The sequence below is a fragment of the Saccopteryx bilineata genome, chromosome 6 (assembly GCF_036850765.1).
Source record: "Saccopteryx bilineata isolate mSacBil1 chromosome 6, mSacBil1_pri_phased_curated, whole genome shotgun sequence".
Lineage (NCBI taxonomy): Eukaryota > Metazoa > Chordata > Mammalia > Chiroptera > Emballonuridae > Saccopteryx > Saccopteryx bilineata.
Window position 1 is genome coordinate 199797146 of NC_089495.1, and position 19033 is coordinate 199816178.

The 19033-nt window shown below is 54.5% G+C and overlaps 1 protein-coding gene and 1 long non-coding RNA gene across 2 annotated transcripts; one reads left to right on the forward strand and one right to left on the reverse strand.

Moving 5' to 3' along the window:
- Positions 1-1942: 1942 nt before the first annotated feature.
- On the reverse strand, positions 1943-6362 carry SLC32A1 (solute carrier family 32 member 1). Its single transcript, XM_066235054.1, has 2 exons — positions 5544-6362; positions 1943-3262 (listed from the first exon to the last, which is right to left on the reverse strand). The coding sequence occupies exons 1-2, from the start codon at positions 5934-5936 to the stop codon at positions 2075-2077; spliced, it is 1581 nt and encodes a 526-aa protein (XP_066091151.1). The 5' UTR covers positions 5937-6362; the 3' UTR covers positions 1943-2074.
- A 188-nt stretch (positions 6363-6550) lies between these two features.
- LOC136308112 (uncharacterized) lies at positions 6551-13965 on the forward strand. Its single transcript, XR_010726048.1, has 3 exons — positions 6551-6911; positions 12540-12929; positions 13024-13965. It is a non-coding gene; the product is annotated as an uncharacterized lncRNA (long non-coding RNA).
- The last annotated feature ends 5068 nt before the right edge of the window (positions 13966-19033 follow it).

Sequence of the window (19033 nt, forward strand, 5' to 3'; positions counted from 1 at the left end):
GCGATTGGAAGTTACCATTGACATAGGCACACGCTCACACGAATACTCTGCACACAAATGCGCACACATTCATCAAAGCTCTCAGACGATATAAATACGGCCTTCCCCCATTCCCACACACATACCTGTATACAGCAGTGCTGTCTCTCCTACAGGTACACACCCAGGCCGGCAGCAGTCCGCACGGAGAAATGGATACTGTGCTCAGGCGTTCTCCAGGTTCTTCCTCACACCCATGGCACCTGGAGAAGTCGTTCCAAACAGGCCTCTGCCTTGATGGTGGACACCAAGAACCTCCCACGTGGCTTCTCTAGTAGTGAGAGGGGACCCCGGAAACCGTACAGCCTTCCTGCAGTCTCAGATCCCATCTGGAAAGTCTATGACCCCCTCCAACCATTTCAATTTTAAATTTTTTATTTTATTTATTCATTTTTAGAGAAGAGAGAGAGAGAGACAGAGAGGGATAGAGAGGAGAGACAGAGAGAGAGAGAGAGAAGGGGGAGGAGCTGGAAGCATCAACTCCCATAGGTGCCTTGACCAGGCAAGCCCAGGGTTTCGATCAGGCGACCTCCAACCATTTCAGAACTGGCACCCATGGAGGCAGTGTGAGTGATGCCCCTGAAATAGGATCTGCCCCCCAGAAGGACTGGGTCATTCAAGCAAACGCATGCTCATACAAGCTGTGCAAGAAAGGGGGAGGTCCGGGCCCAAGTGGCTCAGGACTGTTGCTACTGAACAGCCAGATCTTTTCCCTGTGGCTGTGTAAACCTCAGCTTGGACTTGGGGGCGGGGCGGTTCTCTAGGCTGAGAAGAGCCTTTCAGACCAAGCAGTCCTGTTGTGAATTTCTGCGTGTCCTTGTTTATTGTCCGACTCTCCATTAAATGGTAAGCTCCAAGAAGATAGGCCTGAGTCTGTTCCTCATGGAACCCAGCATGGTCCCAGCTGTGATGGACTGGCTAATAAATATCCATTGAACAAACGTGTAGGGCTTGGTACATAAATAAAACCTTTTTTGGGGGGGGGGATTGAAGGATGAGAGCATCTAGCAAAAATTCTCAGATGGATCTAACCCTGGAGAGAGATTTCAGAACAAACCTTGTCCTGGCAGTTGAGGGGCGGAAACGGTAGAAACGTGCTCCTTCCCACTGAGTCCCCCAAGCACCTACAGCGCCTCCCTTTGGTTCTAACCCATCCTTCTCCCTCCTTGGAGACCTCCTGGGACTCTTGAACGACAGTTGCTTCCTCACGTCACACCCACCTGCTTCACCAGGGGGCCAGATCCAGTTCCCCTGCTGCCTGTCGTCGAGTGCTGGGACCCCAACCCACGCAAAACGCCGAACTGACACGAGGCCGCGGGCACCATTGTTTCTTCTTTATTTGCGGATATAATTATGCACCGCACTCTAAATTATAGATTTTTTTTTCTGATATACATTTCATCTTATTCACCACGAGCACACCACACACACAGTAAACAGTTCCACAACCTGATAAATTGCACAAGATGAGTTTGGATTCCTGAAAACCCTCAGGCCAGGGGGCCCAGCCGCGGCTTCTCGCCTCTCGCCTCGCCACTGGAAATCGCCCACCCGAAACGGATTTCCCGGCCAGCCTTCCCGCTGCAGGGTTGAAACGTCTCCGGAATGGGAAGCGCTCTTGCTGGAAATGGCTGACCTCTGCAGATTCTGAGCACTGGACGCCTGTGAAATGTCCCCCTAAGGTCAAGTTTCTGCGCCCGCGAGCTGCGCCCCCTCTCCCTCCCTTCCGGGTCCCCTCGCTGGCAGGGGGCTAACTTGGGGCCTCTCCAGGAAGGGCTGCTAACCCTGCCCACAATGCGCCCCGCCTTCCCCGAGACCAGGGTGTTGTGGACAAGAAAGGACAACAGAAACGCAGACGCGAGATGATGGATTGTGGATCCCTATCCCCTCCCGCCCACCCCCATCCCCAATAAATCAGAAACTAGGAACCAGAGATGTTTAAAGCTCGGCTTCCCAAGCGCGGCGGTGGGGCGCACGGGGTGGATGGGGTGGGGCGGCAGGGAGAGGGCGCGGCGCCGGAGCTCGCCCTCGCCCCCTAGTCCTCCGCGTTGGTTCGGTAGGCCTCGATGAGGCCCTCGAGCGAGTGCACGAAGCCGGACACGCTGCAGATGCCGCCGATGACGAAGATGGCGACGTCGAAGAAGACCTGGTGCCACAGAAGCTTGCGCCAGAGCAGGCGCAGGTGGAAGAGGCTGGGCAGGAGGAAGCAGAGGCCGGCGCCCGTGAGGCTGCCGGTGAGGCCCATGAGCAGCGCGAAGTGCGGCACGTAGATGGCCATGAGCAGCGTGAAAACCACCAGAGCGCAGCGCAGCGTCAGTCCCCACGATTTGAGGCGGCCGTCGCCGCCGTAGCAGGCGGGGAAGAAAGCGCGGCTGCCTTCCTGGAAGAGCGACTTCTCCAGCACCTCGACAGCAGCGAAGAAGGGCAGCGGATAGGACAAGAGCGCCTTGGCCACCAGGAAGATGTTGACCACAGCGCGGATGGACCCGGGCAGGTTATCCGTGATGACCTCCTTGGTCTCGTCCGCCCAGGTGAGGTAGGCGACGAGCGCGAAGAGGCCCTTGAGCACACAGGCGGCGATGTGCGTCCAGTTCATCATGCAGTGGAACTCGCTGGGTTGCTGCATGTTGCCCTCCAGCGAAGGCAAGAAGATCTGCGACGTGTAGCTGAACACGATGATGCCGATGGAGATGGGAAACTTCTTGACGTCGATATAGAACTTGACCTTCTCCCAGGCCCAGTCGCGCGCCCGCGACAGGCAGTAAGCGATGACTAGGATGTTGATGACGAAGTGGGCCAAAGTGCACAGCAGGCTGAACTTGGACACGGCTTTGAGGTTCTTAAGGAAGGCGCAGGGCAGCAGCACCGCCGTGGCGATGATGGACCAGGACTTCTGAGACACGGGCAGCCCCGGAAAGCTGTTGTACATGAGGTTGCCGCTCACCACCACGTACAGGATACAAGTCATCACTAGCTCGATGATCTGCGCCACGTTCACTACCCGGCCGCCCAACGTGGGGAAGCGCGGAGCGCAGCACGCGTTGGCGATGGCCACGTAAGAGTCCCGCACGCGCACTACCTCGCCGTCCTCGTTCTCCTCGTACAGGCATGCGATGAGGATTTTGCCGGTGTAGCAGCATACTACGGCGGCGAAGATGATGAGGAACAAGCCCAGGTAGCCTCCGTGCAGAATGGCGTAGGGTAGGCCCAGCACGAACATGCCCTGCGGAGCGAGGAAGCAACCAGATCCCGGGCTGAGCTGGTGCGGCCTTGGAAAAGGGGGACTGAGGGCGTAGCTTAAGGCTACAGCCAATAGGGGGCGCTAAGGAATGAGCTTTGGACCTACGCGGCAGAGAGCAGAAGTTAAGGGTAAGCTGAAACGGGGGTGCAATGCCACTTAAATGGGGAGCCTGGGTGTTGAGTCAGAGGTGGAGAGGGAAGTGTGTAAGGACAGAATAGCGATGGAAAGGTGCTCTAATGGCTGGGAAGGAGTGGAGGGGGCTGAGTGTCTGGGGAGAGAATCAGAAGCCGGGACGTGGAAGGAGGTGCTGGAGGGGGACGTGACCAGAAAGGGCTTGGATAAAGGTAGAGAGCTGGGCCTGAGCCACTAGAAAGAAGGGGCGAGGGATTTCAGGCGGGGCTGCAGAAAATCTAAGGGGGGAAGTGCGGTGCCTGTAGGCCGGACGGAGGAGGAAACCGAGGTGGCAGTGAGAGGGAGCAGAGATGAGGGAGAGAGGAGGGCAGAGTGTGGGGCAAGCCACAGGGAGGAAAGCACGCAGGGAACGTGAGGATTTTTGCGAAAGGCTCTAGGAAGTAAGGCCAGAGGCGAGGGGTAGGGGAGGCCGGGTTAGAAGTAGGGAGTCTAGGGGTAAGGTGGGAGTTGGGTTGGGGAGCTGGCGCCCTAAGAAAGGGAGTAAGTGGGAAAGATAAAGGCAAGTAGGAAGAGCGCTATGTGAAAGGCTAAATAAATCAGGTGGGGATCTTTAACTAGAAGCAGTGGGATCGGGCAGCTGTGGAAGGAGGGTTTAGAATTCATATGGGGAGGAAAAGCTAACGAAATCCAGGGTTCCTCAGGCCTGCGGGCTTCCAGCCTCCTGCTCTGGCCTCCTTCGGGGCCTACGGAACGGGGCCTCCAAAGACGCCCCCAGCGAGGGCGCAGACGGCCTCTGATAAGGACGTCCCCGCTCTTCCCCACCCCCCACCCAGTCCCTGGTTTCGCCTGGCCGTCTCGCCGGGCCCTAGCGAGGGAGGCGCCTGGGGACCCGGGACCGACCACTTAGTGCGCGGGGACCCCAAGCAACCCCGCCGCGGTTTCCTCTCCTGGGAAACCCAAGTTCTGCGCTTTAACGACCGTGCCCTTCAGGGACGCCATCGGGGAAGGCAAGCCACAGGGCTCGGGGGCGCCTAGGTCTGAGCCCTCCTCTGCCGGATGGCGGTGGCCTGCCGGCTTCCAGTCCCCGGAATCGAGGTGTGGACTTCCACCCAGCTCCCCGCGGGGGAGTCCGGCGCCGCCTGGTGGGGAGTAGCGGGCAGTGGTGTAGACAGTAAGGGTGAAAGAGTGGCGGGTGATTCAGAGCGTTTAGAAGCGGCTTCGCCAAGGTCACGCGCAGAGGAGCTGTCTGCTCTTTGCGGTGTAGCCGGGATTTCGGAAGAGAGGGGTGAATCTGTGCGTAGGCAAAACTGAGGTTCCACGGACCATATGTGCTTACGTGACCACACGTGACGTGTGAGCGTATGCTTGTGTACACCTGTATATCCCCAACGGGGCTGCACCTGAGAGAGCGGGCTGGCTACTGTCTGCACGAGTGGGTGCTTGTGTGCGCGTGTTATGTTCAGACGGGTTTATGTGTGTGTGCTCGGTGTGTACAGAGAGGTGCTTCCGTGTGTTGGCGGTGCAGGGATGAGGAAGGTGCGTTTGAGGATAATCTCGTGGATTATATATTGTACATGTCGTGTGCACTGCACAAACCCCCCCCCCCCGCTGACGTTTGTTCCTGGGGGAGGATGGCTGTGGCCGTGTGTGGGTTGTGGGCCTGTAACCTGCGTGCGTGTACAGGCCTGTGTGTCGGGAGGAGAGTCCCAGCTCAGCGGATTTTCCCTCTCCTTTCTTCCTGAAAAGGAAGCTGTGAATCCATTCCGGAGTCCCGAGCGATACCGTTGACTCCAATCCTGACTTTCTTTCTCCCTCGCCCCTCCCTGCTCCCCACCTTCTGTTTTTCTCCTTTTTGCTGGGCCCCGGAGAGGTGTCTCTGACCGAACCTCAACCTAGCTGTCCTGCGGCCTCAGCCGCCAGACGTAGTGCAGAGCAGGGCGGGAGACACCGCCTGGGGGCGTCGACTCCCGCTCGGGGCTGGCAGAGATGGGGGAAGGGGAGACCTCGGGGACTGGAGGGCTTCCCGAGGCCCAAGCCGCCCAGGGCCCGACGGGGGGTGGGAAGGTATCGCCTGAGACGCATAGTTGGAGTGGGGGAGGGGAGGAGGCAAAGTTGGGAATCCCGCGCTCACCTGGATAGCGTTGGTCACGTTCCAGCCCGCCTCCCACGCCGTGATCTTGGGCTTGTCCTGACCCCCGAACTCGCCACCGGCCCCCACAGCCTGGTCCTTGGAGCCCGAGGGCGGCAGGGGCGCGCCGCCGCCGCGCTGGTAATGGATGTCTCCCTCGACGGGCGGCTCGACACCCTCCTCCCCGCAGGGCTCTCCCTCCGTTTTCAAGATGTCCATCTGCAGGCCCTGACGGTGCTCGAAGTCGAGGTCGTCGCAGTGCGCGAACCCCACCGCCTCCTCGTCCGTGGCCGCCTGAAAACCCATTCTGGCGAACATGCCGCTCACCTTGGCCTGGGACTTGTTGGACACGGACGTGGCCACATTGGACAGCTTGCTGCGGAGCAGGGTGGCCATGGCCGCGGCGGGGCCCGGGGAAAGGACAGAGGGGGCTGGAGACGCGGGGGGCGCGCCGCAAGGCTTCGAGAGTCGGGGGGGCGCGAGGCTGCTATCTTCGCTTGCTTTGGCCGCGGCGCTCCGGGGCGCTCTGGCTCATGACCCTTTGAGCTGGCGCTGGAGGCTCGCTCGGGGCCGACCCGGAGGGCGGCGGGTGGGCAGCGGGGCTGGCGGGGCTGGCGGAGCGGCGGCGGCGAGTGCACTGCGGAGCTGCCGCGGGGCGCGGGCTGGGCTGCGGCGGCGGCGGCGGCGTCAGAGCAGCTACGCGAAGCTGGCGCGGCGCCCCCACCCGTGCGCAGCCCAGTGCGCTCCCGCCCCTCGGAATCAGGCGCTGGGGGTGGGCGGGGAACACCCGGAGGCAGGGGGTGTGAGGAGGGGGCAAGGGAAAGAGAACGGGTCACTAAGGAACTCAGGAGACTTGCGGTGGGGCAGAGGGCGCCCACGGAAAGGGAGCGTGCGCTGGAGGGGGGCGGGGGGCGGGCTGGGGGCCGAGTGCTGCATTTCCGAGGGAGGCGCTAAGCTCGAGTCCTGGCCCTTCCCACCTCGCCTCCGCAGGGAGGGAGGGGCCGGGGTGCACGGATTCACGCGGGCGAGACAGCCCCCTCCAGAGTCCGGGAAGCTTTCGGCCCCAGATTCTCCGGCCCAGGACCGGTCTAGAGACACTGAAAGGCAGCCGGACAGTTACCTGTCTCCTCCTGTGCGGGCCGCCTGGGGGCCCATCGGCCTCCCTGGCACCCGTCGCTGGCATTTAAAGCTGGCTGCAAGTCCCCCTTGAAGGCAGAAATGTCCGTCATGGACCGACCGCTCTCGAGAACACTCAGCCTGGCCTCGGCCACCGGGACTGTCTCCAGCCGTCCAGGCTGCGGCGGGGGAAGCAAGTCTTCGGGTCGCTCGCCACCAACCGCTCTCCAAATGTGTGCAGAATGGAGGCGAAAGGTTGGCTTTTCGCTTTCTTTTCGTTTGGGGTGTTTGGAAAGAGACAGGATTTAGTAAGGGCACCTCTCGACAGCATTGTGGCGGGTCTGCGAATGCCCACACGCCGAGGAGCACAGGGGGTGCCAGGGAGAGACGCGCTCGCAGCGGCGGGCCCAGGGCGCGGAGGCGCGCGGTGCGCTCCGGCTCTGCTCGCAAGGCGGTTGCAGGACCGTGAAAACCTGGACTGTCTCTATTGAGTGGGGTGTGTGTGTTGCGCAGGCAGGAGTAAGAGACAAAGACCAATATTGCATTAGATATTGATACGGGCTGGATCTGAGAGGATTCCGAGGATTAGATCTAGTAACCGTGTTTATTTTGTAAATCTAGTTTTGTTCGCTTTTGAACCTGTGTGTGTGTGTGTGTGTGTGTGTGTGTAGAGCTTGCGTCCTGGGTTTCCTGTGCATGTTTCCGAATGGATCGTCTGCGTTTCTGCCTGTATGAGTCCTTCCCTACTTGTGCCTCGGTGCGGCCCGCTGCTGCTCGGGGGATAGGTCCGGGTATGTGTCCCCAGCTCGGCTCCCTCCCAGACCCCTCCTAAGCAGGAAACAGCATCATTTGTGACCCTCTTGTCCCAGCCCAGGTGAAGGAGGACTAGCAGCTGTGACTGTGTGTGTGTGTGTGTGTGTGTGTTTGTGTGTGTGTAATGAAATTGGCAGCATCTGAAGGAAGGAAAGGGGCCTGTCAGTCTCTCCCTTCCAGAGGCTCTGACTCTCGGAGAGCTCCAGGCTCTCTCTCCCCTTGCAGTATTTCTAGATTAGCTCACGTCAGCGCACAAGTAGGGCGGCCCGAGGGCTTCAGCCAGCCACCAGCGTGTCCGAGCTGCCAGGACGAGACAGGCTCCCACCCCCAAAGTCCTCCCCTACTCTCCACTGCCTCACAGTCTCCCAGATTCTCCTCTCCAGCTAGGAAGCCTCCGCCACTTTGTACAGAGATGGTCCTAATCCCTCCCAATATACCCTTTCAATTCCCCCATGAGCCTGCCTGGTGGAAACCCAGACAGAAACCCTCCCTCGAACCTGAAGACCACCCCACCCTCACTATGAAAAGGAGAGCTCTCCATCGGGACCTTCCCCGAACACAAACCCTCGGAACCATGACAGGACTCAGTACAAAGACAGGACAGAGATCCTCCCTACCACAGACACTCTCCTCCAAAGAGTCTTTGAAAAGGAACTGATCTCCCATCCCGGAGATTGCCTTTGAAATAGAACTGATCTCCCATCCCAGAGATTGCCTTTATACAGAGCCCCTCCCCACCCCAGCCCCCTAGATTCCGAGGGGAAAGAGCCTTCTACCCAAATTCCTAAAGACAAAGATCTTCACCGCTGCGGATGGACCCCCCCCATTCCCTCCACTTCCCTTTTGGCCCCCACCGGCTGACCTGGGGAAAGACTAGGGTTCCTTAGTGCCCCACAGACACGCCCAGACCTGAGGGTGGTCATCGAGGCCTCCTCTGACAAGTGAGCCAATGACAGACAGGTATCAGCTGGTCATGGCCAATTCATTTTCTAAATGAGGATTTTATGAGAGTCCAAAGTGTTTTTACCTTTTCTTTCCTTTTCCTTTATGATGGTCGCTGCTGTAGGACTCAAGGTGGACTGTGAAGTTCTTTGAGTAGTGAGAAATTCATTATTCACTCATTCCTTCATTCATTCATTTATTCATTCATTCAGCAAACCTCATCACAGCCCTAGGATGCCTGATGCCTGTGGCTCTCTTCTGGCTGTTGTGGGAATCACCACGATGACCCTGTCTATGCTCTCCACCCCTATTCTTGGGTCTAGGGGCCACCTCGGAGAACATTCAATCCAAACGTCCTTTCTGCAATGCTTAAACCATCCCCCAAACCGCCTAGCAGAGCCTCACTGTCATCCTTCATGTGCAGATAAGCAAATCCGGACCTGGCTGTGGGTGCCCTGCTCAAGGTCAGGGAGAGTCGAGGGTAGGGCTGAGCTAAGACCCAGGAATCATGATTGATGCTCCTCCTGTGCCTCCCTTCCATGACCCATCTTCTCCTTCCCATCTCCTCTCCCTGCTTGCTTGGTATCTGACCACTTTGCTGTCAAAAAAAAATGATGAAATTTGAAATTAGACTCATTCTTTTGGCTATAATCAGATGCCAGCCATTGGGGGAGGAATGCCTCTGTTTCCCTTCATTCCTGGGTGCCAAGCTCCTGGACAGAACCCACCCCTCATTGCAAAGTCCTGCTCCATCCTATACTAGCTGTGTGACATTGGAATACTTACCCAGCTTCTCTTAGCTTCCATTTCTCATCAATAAAATGTGAAAATAATAACAATTGCACATTGAGAGGCTCCTATGAGATATTGCATATAAAATGCTCAGCATGTGCCAAGTGACCAATATGTGGAAGCAGTTATTTTATTATTGTTATTGTTGTTATTGCTATTGCTATATCCAATGGCCATTTCTCGTTGTTTTGGGGAAAGTCAGTGTGCAAGATAAAGCCTGCGATTGGTCTAAGAGTGGGTGTGAGATGGAATATACACTCTTCTGCCGGCGCTCCACCCCCTGTCCTCACCCCTCCAGTCCTGCACTGACCTGAAGGGGAAAGAATGGAAGGCAGGAATAGGGCAGAGGGCAGGGGACCTGGCAGACAGCTCTAGGAGACAAACAGGACAACCTACCTAGCTGGTAATGAGTTAGGCTGTGCTCTGGTGAAACCATCAACCCCCAAATTCTCCTAATAGCGCCTCTAGGGGCACCCTCATGAGAAGAATTTGCAGCAGCCTGGCCCCCTGAGTTGAAACACAACACACACATGCACATACACACTCACAGAGAATGACAAGCCAACTGACAGGTGCACAAAGAAATGAGGCCAATACACAGATTCAAGCACATGAGCAGATTTACACAGATTGACAGAGCAGCACACCCGGGTCAAGGATGGTCTGGCACACAAACAGACACGTGCAAGATTTGCCCTGAGACTGTCTGCCACACAAAGAAACCAGGAGAGGCACCCCTAGATCCGTCCCCATAGGCAGAACCACTGGGTCACAGGCTTAGACACACAGCAGTGCGAGGACAGGCATAGACATGGGGACTCATTCACACAGTGACAGATACCCAGACACAGGAACACACACACACACACACACACACACACACACACACACACATGATCCACATTGAGACAAACAGTTGGGCACCCACAAATGCAAGAATATTCCTATATGATCACGGAAGGGGAAAGAGCAGAGAACAAAGGGAGGGAAGGGGCAGAGGAGACATAAAAGGAACAGGCTGGAAGAGGGCAGCAGGGAGACAGAGCTCCGGGCAGAGGCGCCAGCAGCAGGGCACAAAAGACACAGAGATGCCACAGCCTTCCCCTGGGCCAATGCCAGCACCCAGATCTGTGACACAGAAAATGGAGGCTGGGTGGATGTGCGGTGAGGGAGCCAGAGCTGTCCCTGCTGCTGACCTTTGAGTAGGGACAGAGGCTCTCCTCAAGGGCCACACAACCTCCCACTGTCTTGGGCTGGAGGTGGGGGCTGGGCTGCCTGAAAGGGGTGGGTGAGGGGCTCCTGGGACTCCCGCTAAGCCCCATGAATCAAGGACTGCTTTCTGGATCAGTCCTGCAGCCTGTGCCCAGGGGAAATGCACACCCATCTCCCCACACGAGATCAAGCTCTTTATTTTTGATGCCTTCGGTACCCAAGGGGTTAAATGCCTGGCTAATGGAGATAGAGGCCATTTGGGGGGAATAAATAGGGTTAAATAGAACTGGGCTTATCTTCCAGAGCAGGCAGCAACGTGGGGGATGGGGATGGGGCATGGAGCCCTTGAATTAATGGCCTGGAAAGCCAACATCATGAGCATCATTTCGGGGCTGAATGATCACAGGCAGACACCCCCCTCCTCTTCCTTTCCCAAAGCACGTTCTGTCCATGAGCCTTTTCCTGCTGAGCGGACGGGTCTTGGCTCTGAACGTCAACCCACCTCCCCGTCCAGCTGGGGCACTGGTGGGGTTTCCTCGCACCTGGAGAAAACCATGCCCACCTTACCCCAAACCAAAACCCCAATTGCTTCATCCTGTGCCCACACGCACAAGGGAAGAGAAGGGCAGCAAGGCTGACGGTGCCACATGGGCAGCCCAGGCCCAGAACAAACACCCTGATTCTTCTGCTTTTGGTGGGAGAACTCAGGACCACGGGGGCTGCAGGTGCTGCCTCTGCTGGTTCAGGGTAAAACAGAGCAAAATCCAACTTTGTAACATTAGCCGTTTCCCTTGCTGAGGTAGTGAGCAGCCCGTCTCTGGAGGCACACAGGCTGGATTTCCCATCCGAGGTCACGTCCCGGTGAGTCCTGCCTCAGGGCAAGGGAAGCTGGGTTTCACTACTTCTGGGCCTTGAGGGTCAAGCCTTCTGTGCACATGGCTCTAGGAAAGGCCAGGGCAGCCAGGGATGTTAGCCAGGCCTGCCCTCAGAAGCCTTTGAAACTAGGAAGAGCTGCTTGGAACTGAAAGAGGAGCTGGACCAGACTTGGTGGGTTAGATCAATGGTTTCCACCCTTTTCTGAGAACACAGCCTCATATTATGCTGGGAAGCAGACAGCATGGTGACTTCCTTCTCCACTGGGTCCCCAGCACATAGTAAACACTCAATAAATATTCTTGGGCTTGAATTAAATTGATATCACAAAACCCTTTTCCTCTATGAACTTCTAGGATAATTGGTGGAGGAAACACACAGACACAATGGCCAACGTCAGCTCTGAATTCTGAGCTCTGTAGCTCTTCCAAATGGAATTTCCACTTACGCTCACATTCCGTCTACCCAACTGAAAGCCACTCATACATACCCGTGTGAAATGTGATTTTTGTTCAGATCAGGCTCAGGATCCACACCCCAGACTCAGACACTCCTTTCAAGACTGCTCTGCACCCCTAGGAATCTGTGGATCACCAGTTATAACGGCTGAGAGTGACAGTGTTGAGGAGGCTGTGACTCCATTGAGCCCTGTGACAAGGACCTTGGATTCCAGGAGTGTAGAGGGTTTGCTGTGGGTTTGACCTCCTGGATCCTCCGAGCTGTTGGTGCAGATCTAAACTTTACTGAGTACGCTTCGTGGGCCAAGCCCTGTTGAAAACACTCAGGATTATCTTCTTAAATTCATACAGTCCTTGGGTTAGTCCTTTTTCATGTTTGGAGGTTGCAGGTAGAGACTGCAGGCATAGACATGGGAGGTGGCGTTGGATGAACACCAGCAGGGGAAAGGGGAGGTTGGAGGGACAGCGATGGGGGTGGAGGTGTTGGGTTATTTGGGCTAGGGAAGATGTGGGTGTTCCTTGCTTAGAAGGATCAAGAGTTAGCCTTTGCTCTCTCACGCAGATTGAGAATTGCCTGCCCCACTGAGTGCTTTGGGCCAAATTGTATCCCCTTCCCCAAATCCATTATGATGAAGCCTTAACCCCCAATATGACTGTTTTTGGAGGTATGGTCTCTAAGGAAGTAATTAGGGTTGAATGAGGTCATGAGGGTGGGGCCCTGTTGTGTAGGATTAGTGTCTTTATAAGAAGAGATTTCAGAAGAGAACTTACTTGTTCTCTCCACCATGTGAAGGCAGGGTAAGAAGCCAGCCACCTGCAGGCCAGAAAGAGAGTCCTCGCCAGACCTCGATCTCGGACTTCCAGCCTCCAGAACTGTGAAAAAACAACTGCCTATTGTGTAAGCGACCTAGCCTGTGGTATTTTGTTATGGAACTCAGGCTGACTAAGACACTGAGTGCCTCCGCCAGCCCCTGACCAGCACTAGCTCAGTGGCCAAAGATTCTTCTAGGTCACAACCGCTTTGGACATCTGATGAGACTGAAGACCCTCTCCAGAAACAGCCTCAAAATATCCTCAGCTTCAAATCCTCGATAGCCCACCTGTGTTGGTTGTATGGCCTCCAGCCTAAGGGCCCAATCGAGGACTTTCTTTCTCTCCCAATTCCGCTGAGAGCTGGATTTAGGTGAGATATCAATGTTAACATCTAACAAATATTTATTCTAGGCCAGATTCTAGGAGAAGTACTTCACATGTGTTCTCTCATTATTGCCTTACAGTGTCCCGTGAGCTTGGACTGGTTCATGTCCGTTCACAGAGGAGGACACTGAAGTACAGAAAGGTTCATTCATTTGCCCTTGGGCTCGCAGCTAAGTAGTGGCAGATCCAGGATGCGAACCCAGGATCAGAGCTGCCCTTGTAACCTCAGCTCTCTAGGTGAGTCTGATGCCAGCAAGGGCTGGGACCTTGGACTCCAGGGAGAGGCTGCACTCCCGATCTGACTCCCGCTGGTGAAACAGGTCTCCACGTCTGTTCTCCCGGCACTGACCGCTATATGTGTTCGTTCAGGTGATCCTCATCTTCCTACTGACCACACGGGCAACTCCTCTGGGACAGGGGCGTGGGGAGGCACAGGCCAGGTGGATAGCAGGTGCTCAGAGGTGCTTGTGGATTTCACTGAAGTCTCCATGGAGTCTGGAGGGCTGAACTCTGTGTCCTGGCCTTTCCAGCCTCAAGAATACATGGCTCTTCCCACAGGATGGCACAGCCCCGCATGGCCCATAAACGTTCCTGGGACATGAATTGTTTCCTAACCTGGAATATGTGAGCTCTGACCCAGAGTTGCTTAATTTTATACCTAAAAAAAAAAAAAAAAAAAAAAAAAAAATCTACCGGCAGATTCTAAGTCTCCTGGATGACCAAATACTGCTTTGATTGTCATGGGCCTCATGACAAAAGAACAGAGGGGGGCTAAATGCTGAAGCATACAGAACCCTGCTCACTGTGCAAGTGGCGATTTAATTTTAGCAACACATCATCCATCACGTTAAATTAATCGTGTTATTTTGAAATGTCTGATTTTGGAGCTTTCTTTGTATCAAGCGGTACATTTTCTCAGCTCCTTCCAGTTGTAGAGAACTGAAGGGGTAAAGTAAGGCTTTATACCTAGCTTTGTGTGCGTACCTATTTTAGTAAAATGGCAATAAAGTTAATTTGTCAGATGTTGCGAGGGGGCTGTGATTTATTTTTCCCCTTTAAAAAGGGCTCATGTATTACTCGAGTGTGAGAAGCATGCGTTTAATTCATTCTGACCAAGTAGAAAATAAGCTTCACACATTGGCGCCCCGCACACAGCCCCCGCCACCTGGATGGGTCCCCGTCCTCGCTTCTGCTCCCCCACTGTTGCCTTCGAGGGGAAATATGACAGCGTAATGAACAGTTGTACGACGTGGTATAAAAAGGCAATTAAGGGAACTATTGGACTGGGACAAGCCAGCATGACCTGGTTAATAGCTCTGAGCCGAGCTGGGCTGTGGGAGGAGAGGCTGGAGGAAGGGGGAAGGGCTTTCTTGTCGACAGTGAGGGGCTCGGCTGTTCCACCCACTGCCTTGCCTGCCGGGAACCAAGGGCACCCAGGCTGGCCTCAGGACCAATGGCCCCAGGGACAGCTGGAGGTTGGATCAGATTTTAGCTCAGGAGTCAGCTCTGCCACTCTTGGTTGAGTGACCAGGGCATGCGACTCGAGGTGTCTCAGCTTCAGTTTATTCATCTGTAAAATGGGGATAAAAATGATTGTCCTAAAACCATGTTTCAGATACGGAAAAGTTGAGACACTCCTGATTAAACCGGTCCGTGCACAAAATTGCATGTGAAATCCAAAGGAAGATGTGGAGGATACTTTTACTTTATGTTCAAGTAGGATGTTTCAGTACATTGCGTGTGTGCATGCGCATGTGTGTGCTTGTGGGTGTGTGTGTGCGTGCTTGTGGGTGTGGGTTCACATCGGTTCATCAGCTCCCCATCCACCTCGGGATAGGGTGTGACCTCTCTGATTGGATCTCCTGGGGTCACCCATGTGGTCATTTCATTCATCTTTTTTTTTTTTTTTTCTGAAGCTGGAAATGGGGAGAGATAGTCAGACTCCCGCATGCGCCCAACCGGGATCCACCCGGCACGCCCACCAGGGGCGAAGCTCTGCCCACCAGGGGGCGATGCTCTGCCCCTCTGGGGCGTCGCTCTGTGACGACCAGAGCCACTCTAGTGCCTGGGGCAGAGGCCAAGGAGCCATCTCCAGCGCCAGGGCCATCTTTGCTCCAATGGAGCCTTGGCTGCGGGAGGGGAAGAGAGAGACAGAGAGGAAGGAGAGGGGGAGGGGTGGAGAAGCAAATGGGCGCTTCTCCTATGTGCCCTGGCTGGGAATCAAACCCAGGTCCCCTGCACGCCAGGCGGACGCTCTACCGCTGAGCCAACCAGCCAGGGCTCATTCATCTTGAGGTCACCCCTCCTCAGCTCCTCGGCTCCTGTTCTCACCAAATGCCCCTATTTGTGAACTAGTTTGGGCACATGCCACCCTCCAGGATGGAGACAGAGAGAAACCCTTCCTGCCCCATCCGGGCACCTGCTTCACTCTGCTCCACAGTGTTGGGGGAGGATAAAGGAGACATCACACAAACAGTAGACAGAGAAGCCCCCGGCCCAGAGTCCTTGCTCAATAAAAGCTAGCTATATGCTTATTGTTGTCCCCACTGGAAAAGCGCTGGGCTTATATGTAACGCCTAGCACAGTGCCGGACACATAGTAGATGTTCAATAAATGTTTGTTGACTGAATCAATGAATGAAACTCACTTGGTTCTATTGTCTACTGTAATTGTACATTTACCCTTCTCTGGGCCTCAGTTAAATAGAGATTTTATTCTGCTCCATAGTCAGAGATATGTCTGGCAAACTGGAAAGTCCTGCCCACTGTGAGAACTTGTTCTATTTGCCTTCACCCCCACCCCTTCTCATCTATGCCTGGCACTTGGATCTCTGAGAGTGGGGGTGGGGAGACTCAGTCCCCCTCCTCCCAACATGTGTTCATCCTAAAACAGGAAACCAGTGGTGCACATTAGTCACATGGCCCCCTCCCCCCTCCCTACAGCCTCCGATGGAAGGGGCTCTGAGAGCCAGCCCAGTGACACAAAGGAGCAATCAGGACTCATTATGGCTCATTAGGGTGGGCTCGGTGATTGGCTGAGAAGCCCCAGCCTGCTCCTCACTCAAGATGAAGAGGGTCTGAGCAAATAGGCTGGAAACCCAGTTCCTCCGCTCTTTCTCTCCAGCGTTGAGCCCCGAGGCGGGGGCACTGAAAGAGGTAAGGGGGGCTCAGGAAGAGACCCTACCACCCAGGGCATGGGGGCCCTCCAGGCCTACGTACTGACATCCCAGCCACTGGAGCCTGCATCTCTGGGCATGATGCTTACTTGGTTAGACTCTAAAGCCAAACCTGGCTTTCTCAAGCATCCATCGGCCCTCACGCTGAAGCCCAAGTTCCCCAACTCACAACCTACAAGGCCCTGTGTGTCCTCCTGACCCCATGTGGCCTCAGCAGCCTCTCCAGCAGTTCAACTGGTTCCCTGTCCCCACCACTGCCACTGCCACTGCCACCGCCACTCAGAGTGAGGTGAGCCGCTTCCCAGCCCCCTCCCACCGACTCTCACTTCTGTGGTTCAGAACACACCCTTAATTAAAGGCAGGCAGATTTCTCTCCTGCCATCTCCATTCCATCCCCGGTAGCTACGAATGACTATCCCTCCTCCATCTGGGAGGGTGCAGGGGCTACTGACTAAAGACATGGAAACAATTTCGGGAACCTCGGGTCTTTGGGGAATGTATCTAATGCTTTCTGGTCCGAGATCAATAGGTGAGGAGATCACCAAGCCCTTAATTAAGCTAAGTCCTTGAGAAGATGAGGTATTAATTAAGCGTCCCCGTCTCTCCCCTGGCGTCAGGGAAGGGGGTGGCTTCTTATTCAATGTTTTCTTGGAGCAGAACTTTTCTACATATTTTTTGTTTTCCTTTTCTCTTTTCCTGTTTTATTTCATGTGGTTCAGAAATTAAAAAATATATATATACTATATATATATATATAAATATAAAGTGAAAAGTCTTTCCCTAACTCCTGTTTCCCACCCACCCCTCATCTGACTCTCCTGAAGCACCCTTACAGCTTCCTTCAGTGGCCTTCCATTGGCCTAAACAAGTACGAGTGTATGAACAAATGCAAATACATAGTCACACTCTCTCTTCCTTTTTTTTACACAAGAGGTAACACATCCTATGCCTTGTACACTATTGGGGTTGTTTTTTCCACTTAATTTACCTTTGGAGATCTTTGACAAAGAATATAGAGATTATTTGGCATTCTAAAGGTGCTAGGGATAGGCAGCACTCTCTAATGATTTCTCCTTCCCTCTTTATACTCTGCAGCTTAGATGTGCCATTCATTCATTCATTCATTCATTCATTCCTTTACTTAGCTCTGTGCTGGATCCCATGCAGGGTGTGGGGGTTGCAGAAATGAACTAGCCCAGCCCCTGCCCCCTGTGCTTGGGCTTAGAGGCTGCAGGGAGACAAGGCACTCCAGAAAGCCAGGAGTGGAAGAGAGGGTGACCCCTGGCTCACTTTTGTTGTGTGTGACCTATCTTTCGCACGCTATTGATCTGAGCTGGGTTTTTCTCTTCTCTTCCCTTGAGTGCCTGTAAGTCTGCCCATCGGGGTGCTGTGGGGAAGTCAACTTCCCCCATTTTAGGGCAAAGATCTTCCAACAACCTTCCAACAAGGTTGGGGAATTTCTAAGAATCTCTGTCAAGGGCGTCTGAGTTTTATAAAAGAAAATTCATAATTAGAATTTACATAGTTTGTCTAGGAACAAGCAAAAATTCCCATTATATTCTTAATACAAACAACAAAAACACAAACAGAAAATGATGCCCAACTGAGGTGTCGACAGGTGGGGGAACAGAGGCAGAAGGAGAAGACTCGGAAGATGCCTGAAGTTTTGTGAATGAAACGTTCCTTGATACATGTGTGGAGGATACAAGTAGCATGTTCATATCAGGATCCACCTTAAAATAGCGCATTTAATATTTTTTTAGGCTATTGTCAAACAGGATATAACAGCACCTACCCTCTGAAGTCACATTGCTACCACTTACTGACTGCTGTGCACCACACAGTGTCTTAGCAGTCTTATGAAGTGAGTATGACCATCACCACCACTTCTTAGGTGAGGAAACTGAGGCACGGAGAAGTTCAGCAACTTGCCCGGGGCAAATGAATAGCAAGGGACCTGAGTGGGTCTGTCTGATTTTAGAACCTGTGCTCCAACCACTACAGGATACCATGCTCTGAGAGCACCTGTCACCTCTCGGGGCCTCAGTCTTTCTCATGTATAAAACGGATACAAAGTACATCAAGGGACCTGACGTCAGGATTTAAAGAGACAATGCTTGTGAAGTATGTAGGACACTGCCCCTCACACTGCCATTAATATCATCTAAGATTAATATCAAACATACTACTTCACTCAGGCTGCCAGGAAAGGGCCACTTCTGAGCAGGGCTCTGAGAAGGTTGCACGCCTGCAGCCAGGAGTCGGGGACAGGGGAGGGAGGAGGGGAAGCTCATTGTTTTAATGAAGTCACTTGTGTGTCTCTACCCTTTGCTTGGTTCCCCCGGAACTTACCCTCTGCTGAGTGGGCCAGGGTCCCTCTGGGCAGAGGAGTCTGTTTTGGTCCCATTTCCATTACACACTCGGCTGAACAGAGGGGAAGGGAGCCAACACCCGCCAGGCAGTAATTAATTGTCTATTTGGACTCCTGCTGTCGCCTGGGTGGGGGTGGTGGGATGCAGGACAGTCCCCTCCTGGATGGCCTGGGCTGGCTGACAGCAGAGAGAGGAGTCTCTCTGCGCATCCTGCCTCCACTGTCCCCTCTGAGTCTGTGCCCAGGCCAGCTGGGGAGGGAGCGTGGCAGAGTAGAGGTGTCCTCTGTCCGCTTTGATAACAAGACCTTCTGGTCCTGGTCAGCGTTGCCTCTGTCTCAAGGGCTCCTTCAAAGGTAGTAAGTGATGCTTTGCTTTAGCCTTTGAGGAGCAGCTCTAGTGAAGGAAAAAGCATCCTAGACTTGGAGTTTTAGGACGCTGGGTCTTGTCCTGGCTTTCCACCTAGTGGCTGTGTTACTCTGGGCAAGGCGTCTGCCGTCTCTGAGCTACCAAACCTCTGAAAAACGAGGCAGAGGGGACTCTTGT